Source organism: Anas platyrhynchos, chromosome 39 (assembly GCF_047663525.1).
Source record: "Anas platyrhynchos isolate ZD024472 breed Pekin duck chromosome 39, IASCAAS_PekinDuck_T2T, whole genome shotgun sequence".
Classification (NCBI taxonomy): Eukaryota; Metazoa; Chordata; class Aves; order Anseriformes; family Anatidae; genus Anas; species Anas platyrhynchos.
In genome coordinates this window covers 1321167-1329211 of record NC_092627.1, presented here as the reverse complement: position 1 = coordinate 1329211, position 8045 = coordinate 1321167, and the positions used below count along the sequence as shown (strand labels likewise).

Sequence of the window (8045 nt, the reverse complement as noted above, 5' to 3'; positions counted from 1 at the left end):
GGACAGAGAAAACACAGTTCAGAAAGTCCCATGAAGCAGAGAGAGCGCTGTGCCCAGGAGCAGCTCCGCTGCACAGCGCAGGAGGGCTGGGGGCTCTGACCGCAGCTGGCACACAGAGAGGACAGAAGGAGAGAGGGCTTGGAGGCACTTGGCAGTGGGAGGATGCTGAGAGCTGCATGAAAGGGAAACCTGCACAGCCCTTGACAAGGTAAGGGTCTGGCTGGTGGGCCAGGCAGCTGCAGGTCCTGCAAGGGTCTCGTGCTGGGTCTTGTTTCTGGGAGGGCAGTGGGCAATGCAGTAGGCTTTGAGAGTCCTGCTGGGTTGCAGTGCGAGTTGAGGAAGTCTGGCAGAAGCCCCTTGGAGTGTCATAACCTCGCTATCCCATGTCAGATAAGACAGGGGTGGCAAAGACACTGCAGGAGTGCAGCTAGGATATTGGCACACTCCAGCTTTCAGATATCCAGCTCTGTCTGTGGGGCATCCTCCTGGGCTGCAGGCTGCTCTCCAGCAGGATGCAGCTCTCTCGTGGCATCCTTGTGTTATCCAGGTGCCCGAAGGAGAAGACACCTCCTTGCTAAGGCCATGTCCGTGCTGCTGGATGGCTGTCTGTGGGCATCTGGTTTGAGGCTTCTGCACCACTGGCTAGGAGGGAAGAGCTGAGATCCTGATCACACACCTGGAGATAAGGTGAGGATTCTGTCCACCTGCCTTTTGAGTCAGGCTTCTCTGCTCTCAGCTGTCTCCAGTTTCTTCTCATGCCCAAGCTCACTGCTGGGCAGATCTGCTCTTCTCAGTCTTCACCAAGGGACAGCCCCTTTGCCTCCTGGCATCTGCAGGATTTCACCAGGAGCACACATATAAAGTCACAGAGTTCAACCATCCAATAATTCACCTAAGCGTTACAGGGGCAAGCGAATAACATTAAAGCAAGTAAAACACTGCAGCTCTGCTCTGCATTCAGATGAGTTGTTTGCAAGAAAACTCTGCAAACTCATTGACCTGACAAGTGGACTGAACTTGAGTTTCCCCCATGTTCCTGATTCCCTCCTGCTGCAGGTAGGACTCCTCTGCAGCCCACAGCAGCCCCTGCACCCAGTGCCACTGTCAGCCAGCACCACCCACAACTCAAGCAGGAGAGCTGCAGAAAGGTTCACCTGCGAAGAGAGAGGCTCTGTTTGGGGGTTCTCTAAGACTTGTAATAGGTTTTCCTCATCCTGTTCTAAATTTGTTCTACCTTTTGATCTCCAACAGAGGATGTCAGAAAATGTCCAACATCAGCTCTGTGAGTGAGTTCCTCCTGCTGGCATTCGCAGACACACGCGAGCTGCAGCTCCTGCACTTCGCGCTCTTCCTGGGCATCTACCTGGCTGCCCTCCTGGGCAACGGCCTCATCCTCAGCGCAGTAGCCTGCCACCACCGCCTCCACACCCCCATGTACTTCTTCCTCCTCAACCTCGCCCTCCTCGACCTGGGCTGCATCTCCACCACTCTGCCCAAAGCCATGGCCAATGCCCTCTGAGACACCAGGGCCATCTCCTACCGAGGCTGTGCTGCTCAAGTCTTTTTCTTTTACTTCTTGATTGCATCAGAATTTTATCTTCTCACTGTCATGGCCTATGACCGCTACGTTGCCATTTGCAAGCCCCTGCACTACGGGAGCCTGCTGGGCAGCAGAGCTTGTGCCCAGATGGCAGCAGCTGCCTGGGGCAGTGGCTTTCTCAATGCTGTCCTGCACACGGCCAACACATTTTCCCTGCCCCTCTGCCAAGGCAATGCTGTGGACCAGTTCTTCTGTGAAATCCCCCACATCCTCAAGCTCTCCTGCTCAGATGCCTACCTCAGGGAAGTCAGGGCTCTTGTGTTTAGTGTTTCTTTAACATTTGGTTGTTTTGTTTTCATTATGGTGTCCTATGTGCAGATCTTCAGGGCAGTGCTGAGGATGCCCTCTGAGCAGGGCCGGCACAAAGCCTTTTCCATGTGCCTCCCTCACCTGGCTGTGGTCTGTCTGTTTATCAACACTGGCATGTTTGCCTACCTGAAGCCCCCCTCCATCTCCTTCCCATCCATGGATCTTGTTGTGGCAGTTCTGTACTCGGTTGTACCTCCAGTACTGAACCCCCTCATCTACAGCATGAGGAACCAGGATCTCAAGGATGCAGTAAGGAAAATCTTTGGAAACCTGCTTTCTTGGAATCAATAATGATTGTGAGTTCCCTGATTATTTCAGGAACTCTGAAGAAAAAATAATTATTACATTTCTCTAAAATATTTTCTTCAAATTATTTGTTTTGATTTAAATAATGTTATCCTTAACGTGTTACCTGTTGTTTTTTTTTCATTTAAAATACCCAATCTTCTAATTACCTAAAGAAGCAGGCTTACCATGTAGAGAAATACACACAAAAAGAAAACCTGAAACAAAAACAAATATCAGAACCACATTGTTATCAGCTATCTTCTCTTCCCATCTCCTCTTGAGCTGGGGGAGCAGCCCCAGCATGCAGGAGGGGCTCACGATCAGGAGCCCTGGTGTCAGATGGAGGTCGGGTCAGGGCTGCTGCTTCCCTGGAGCCAGGGCCATGGCCAGCAGCAGAACGTGGCCTTTTCTCTGCTGCTCTCTTTTGGTCTCCACATTTTTCTCCTTTTCTCTTTTATTTGGATAAGCCAAGCCATTAGATCTCGTGTACCTTGGTGTCAGTCCTGTTGTCTCTACAGTGGCATCCCAATTCCTGCAGGCAGCAGCAGGCACTGTACAGCCTGAGGTCAGAGCTGGCCCGCCTGCTAGGACCACAGTAGCAAGAGGGTCTTGCTCAGGGCAAACCCACAAGCCCAGATGCCTCTCCAAAGCTGCTGCCAGGAAACAGCCAAGGGGTTGCTCCCTGCTCTTCTGTTTCCTGGGCATCTTTGTGGAGTTCAGCCTTAAAAAGTCCCAGGGTATTCTGTGAGGGATCAAGGGCTGCTCCAAGAGCTCACTTTATGGTGGCACTTCCCGAAGTAGACAAGTGGATTGATCTCAATGGGACTGCACCTCCTGCAGTGGGGCTGATGGCCGATGCAGGCCTGCAGAGGAATCTGGAGATGCCAGGAGATGTCAGGGGATCTGCAGGGACAATGTGCTCAGTGGGTAGTGATTAGGACCTCAAAAAATGAGTGACCATCCGAAGATGAATTTTTAGGTGTAATTTTTAGAGGGAAAAATGAATCTGAGGTGTCTTTGTTCTAAGGAAGTCTCTGCAATGCCAGGGGAGGCAGTGAAGAGCCAGCAGGTGAAGGCCCATAGGACTGCAAAGGAACAGTGGAGACCCTCCTTATAGGCTCCTGGGCCAGGTCTGGTGCAGCACTCGTCTGCACTTTGTGCCCTCAGACACACCCCATGGCCCTGCCCAACACTGCCCTGTGCTGCTGAGCCATCAGGGCAGATGGAAAGGGGCTCAGCAGCAGAGATCCCCATGGACGTAGGTCTGCTGCCCACCCTGAGCAGCACGGGCAGGGCGAAGAGTGTGATCTTCACTGTGGACAGGGAGCTGAGAGACCGCCAACAGGCATGGGGCTGGAACATTGTCTGCAAGGTTCTTCCTTCCCTAGCACCTCCAAAGACTGGCATGGAACTGGCTCCTGTGTGTCAGAGAGGCTGGGAGCCCAGCAGGTGTGCCATGAGCTTGGAGGATCACAACCAGATCATTTCTACCTGGGCAGGTCCTGGCCCAAAAAGGGTGTGTTTTGTAGGTGTGGTGTTACAAGCTCAGTGGTGCCTCAGAAACACTAAGTCCAGCAGGAAGCGACTGGCTGTTAAACGGCCTGTGAGTTGAGCTCTTTCTGAAGTAGCTGACAGGTCACCCTTGACTCCTGGCTGGGATCTGTGCCTTTAGGCTCACATCTGCCAGTGTCCATGCTAGAGCAGCAGAAGGCACTTGCTGTGCATGTAGTTTCTGAGATCGGCTCTTTCTAAGTACCTGGTACGCCCCATAGAAGAAGAGGTCTTGGATAGGGGTTGTCATGTCAGAGGTGTCAGCTTTTGCCTGAAGTCATCCTTTAGGACTGCTTTCAGTTTTCTACAGAGAGGGGGGCACTGCCTCCAAGACGTTTGGGGCAAACTGAACCATGCATGAGGGTTTGGAAAAAGATAGCCTGGGTGCACAGAAGCCAATCCGTATCCAAAAGTTGGAGGCAGGAAACAAAATTTTGGGGTGGTACAAGAGCTGCTGGGCACATTGTGCAGGGTTCACCTACAGCCTTGGTGTTCTTTTCCAGCCTGACTTAGGTGCCATGTCAGTCTCTAGAAAGGAGTAGCCAACAGATACGAGACAGATACTCTGAGATCATGAAAGCCATCAGAAAGCTGCCCCTACGAAGATGACTGATATGGGGAGAAGCCTGGCCAGGAGAGATGTGAGATATGGGGGAGGGAAGAGGAGTTTGGCCATCAGAAATGAATGATTTCTGTGAGGTTAGAACATTCAGGCAATGTTGATTTTGCTGTAACACTGACTTAAAATAGTCATGTAAAGCCCTTGCACTATTATAATCACTGACATTAATCATCAAACCTAAATGCTACTCCACACCCTGACAGGAATCCACTCCTCTTATGCCTGACCTCAAAGTATCCCTTCAAGCCAAAACACAGCCCATAGCCCCTTTTCCTTACCTTTACTCTCTTGCTCACCCTGATCTGATCAGCTTGTGGGCCACAAGCAAGAGATGGGTGGGAATGCTCTGAGGAGCTCTGCTCTGCCTCAGGATCTCATGGCCCAGCAGCAGGAATGTGACTGTGGCATTGACTGTGAGGTCACTTCTGTCTCTGCACTTGATAGGACAGCAGCAGGAACGTGTCACAGAAAGGGACTGGGAGGTCACTTGTGTCTGGAGGTGGCAGGTCAGCCTTGACTTCTCCCTGGGAGCTGCACTTTTGGGCTGACATGTGGCAGAGGCCCTGCTAGGCCAGCAGAAGGCACCTGCTTGGCATGCTGACTGGGGGATCCCCTCTGCCTCCAGATCCAGGAGGACCCAGACAGAAAGAAGGCCCCAACATGGGTTGTCCTGTCCCTTCTGCTTCAGTCCATGACTGGGCAGCAGGAGGCACAAGGCTTGGCTATGTCCAGAGAAGGGCGACGAAGTTGGTGAGGGGCCTGGAGAACAAGTCCTACGAGGAGCGGCTGAGGGAGCTGGGCTTGTTCAGCCTGGAGAAGAGGAGGCTCAGGGGCGACCTTATTGCTCTTTACAGATACCTTAAAGGAGGCTGTAGCGAGGTGGGGGTTGGCCTGTTCTCCCACGTGCCTGGTGACAGGACGAGGGGGAATGGGCTTAAGTTGTGCCAGGGGAGTTTTAGGTTAGATGTTAGGAAGAACTTCTTTACCGAAAGGGTTGTTAGACATTGGAACAGACTGCCCAGGGAAGTGGTGGAGTCACCATCCCTGGAAGTCTTTAAAAGACATTTACATGTAGAGCTTAGGACACTAGTTGGTGGAGTTCCTTGGGAGGCGGTTCTGAAGGGCAGAGGAGTCCAGGAAGGCTGGGCGCTCTTCAAGAGGGAAATCCTAATGGTGCAGGAGCAGTCTTTCCCCATGTGCCCAAAGACGAGCCAGCGGGGAAGAAGACCAGCCTGGCTCAACAGAGAACTGTGGCTTGAGCTTAGGAGAAAAAAGAGGGTTTATAATCTTTGGAAAAGTGGGCAGGCCACTAGGGAGGACTATAAGGATGTAGCGAGGCTGTGCAGGGACAAAATTAGGAAGGCCAAAGCTCATCTGGAGCTCAATCTGGCTACTGCCGTTAAAGATAACAAAAAACGTTTTTATAAATACATCAACACAAAAAGGAGGACTAGGGAGAATCTCCATCCTTTACTGGATGCAGGGGGAAACTTAGTTACAAGAGATGAGGAAAAGGCGGAGGTGCTCAATGCCTTCTTTGCCTCAGTCTTTAGTGGCAAAACCGGTTGTTCTCTGGATACCCAGTACCCAGAACTGGTGGAAGGGGATGGGGAGCAGGATGTGGCCCTCACCATCCACGAAGAACTGGTTGGTGACCTGCTACGGCACTTGGATGTGCACAAGTCGATGGGGCCGGATGGGATCCACCCAAGGGTACTGAGAGAACTGGCAGAGGAGCTGGCCAAGCCCCTATCCATCATTTATCAGCAGTCCTGGCTATCGGGGGAGGTCCCAGCTGACTGGCGACTAGCAAACCTGACACCCATCTACAAGAAGGGCCGGAGGGCAGACCCGGGGAACTACAGGCCGGTCAGTTTGACCTCAGTACCAGGGAAGCTCATGGAGCAGATCCTCTTGGGAGTCATCATGCGGCACTTGAAGGGCAAGCAGGCGATCAGGCCCAGCCAGCATGGGTTTATGGAAGGCAGGTCCTGCTTGACGAACCTGATCTCCTTCTACGACAAAGTGACGCGCTGGGTGGATGAGGGAAAGGCTGTGGATGTGGTCTACCTTGACTTCAGCAAGGCTTTTGACACCGTCTCCCACAGCATTCTCCTCAAGAAACTGGCTGCTCTTGGCTTGGACTGGCGCACGCTTCGTTGGGTTAGAAACTGGCTGGATGGCCGGGCCCAAAGAGTCGTGGTAAATGGAGTCAAGTCCAGTTGGAGGCCAGTCACTAGTGGCGTCCCCCAGGGCTCAGTGCTGGGGCCAGTCCTCTTTAACATCTTCATCAATGATCTGGACAGGGGCATTGAGTGCACCCTCAGTAAGTTTGCAGATGACACCAAGTTAGGTGCGTGTGTCGATCTGCTCGAGGGTAGGAAGGCTCTGCAGGAGGATCTGGATAGGCTGCACCGATGGGCTGAGGTCAACGGCATGAAGTTCAACAAGGCCAAGTGCCGGGTCCTGCACCTGGGGCGCAATAACCCCAAGCAGAGCTACAGGCTGGGAGATGAGTGGTTGGAGAGCTGCCAGGCAGAGAAGGACGTGGGAGTGATGGTGGACAGTCGGCTGAATATGAGCCAGCAGTGTGCTCAGGTGGCCAAGAAGGCCAACGGCATCCTGGCTTGTATCAGAAACGGTCACCATCCCTGGAAGTCTTTAAAAGACGTTTAGATGTAGAGCTTAGGGATATGGTTTAGTGGGGACTGTTAGCTGTGAGGTTGGACTCGATGATCTTGAGGTCTCTTCCAACCTAGAAATTCTGTGATTCTGTGATTCTGTGATTCTGCGTCTAGCCAAGAAGCTGCAAGGCCAGCAGCAAGCCCCTGGCCTGAAAGATGCTGCTGAGGTGACTTGTGTCTGGTTGGCTGACAGGAGTCTGCTGCGTTGGGATGCTTACTTCAGGCGGTGTTTCCACTCTGAGGGAGCTTCCTTTGGTAATACGAAAGAGCAGGAGAGAAAAACTTGCCAGGAAGTGTGCCCTGGAGGTTGGCGCTGGCCTTGAGGAGGAAGAAATGTCCCTCAAAGGATTGTTCTGTGATGCCAGAGGTCACCCTCTGATCAGACTGTGTCTTTGTGTTTCAAGGAACAGCTGGTGAGGGTTGATGAGATATGGGAGAAAGCAAGGGATGAGAGCAAAGTGGTGAACAGAGATGGGGGTCTTCAGACTTCAAGGAAATAGGACAAATTGTGGGACAGTGTAGGAAAAGCTACAGAGGAGAAGGCAGAGGGTGCTGGCAAGAATGGAAGGTCCCAACAGCCCTGAAGGTTTTGTCGCCTTGGCTACAGCTTATGAGGAGAGATGTTACACTTTGCAATAGGGCCTCATTGATTCCTTTCAACCCTGTGCAGCACCTCAGAGGTGTCACACCAGTGTTCTTCTCATGGCATCACACTGCCCACCACAGCCCACAGACCCCAGGAACAGCCTTGAGCCAGACATAGGGGTGCAGGACCTCCTGTTCCAGTGGCTGGGGCCACCCCTTGGCCCTTCTGCATCACCAAAATCAACCAAGACTTTTCTCAGCACAGTGCTTTGCCTGTCTGTAACCATGGTCTCCAATTATCTACCCTAACTAGTCCCTGGGGAGGCTTTGTTAGTAACAGCCCTCAGTGGGGCCCATTAATACTCCAAGTCACTTCAGCTTTTTCTTCTGACTTTATTTTCTCTAG

The 8045-nt window shown here is 52.4% G+C and overlaps 1 protein-coding gene across 1 annotated transcript; it reads left to right on the top strand.

The window, feature by feature from the left end:
• The first annotated feature begins 1609 nt into the window (after nucleotides 1-1609).
• On the top strand, nucleotides 1610-2200 carry LOC119714762 (olfactory receptor 14C36-like). The gene has a single exon (XM_038171762.2). It carries the CDS (start codon nucleotides 1610-1612, stop codon nucleotides 2198-2200), a length of 591 nt encoding a protein of 196 aa, XP_038027690.2.
• The last annotated feature ends 5845 nt before the right edge of the window (nucleotides 2201-8045 follow it).

Bases quoted from the DNA above. Each gene is read 5' to 3' on its own strand.
- LOC119714762 (XM_038171762.2), top strand. From the start codon at position 1,610: ATGGCCTATGACCGCTACGTTGCCATTTGCAAGCCCCTGCACTACGGG.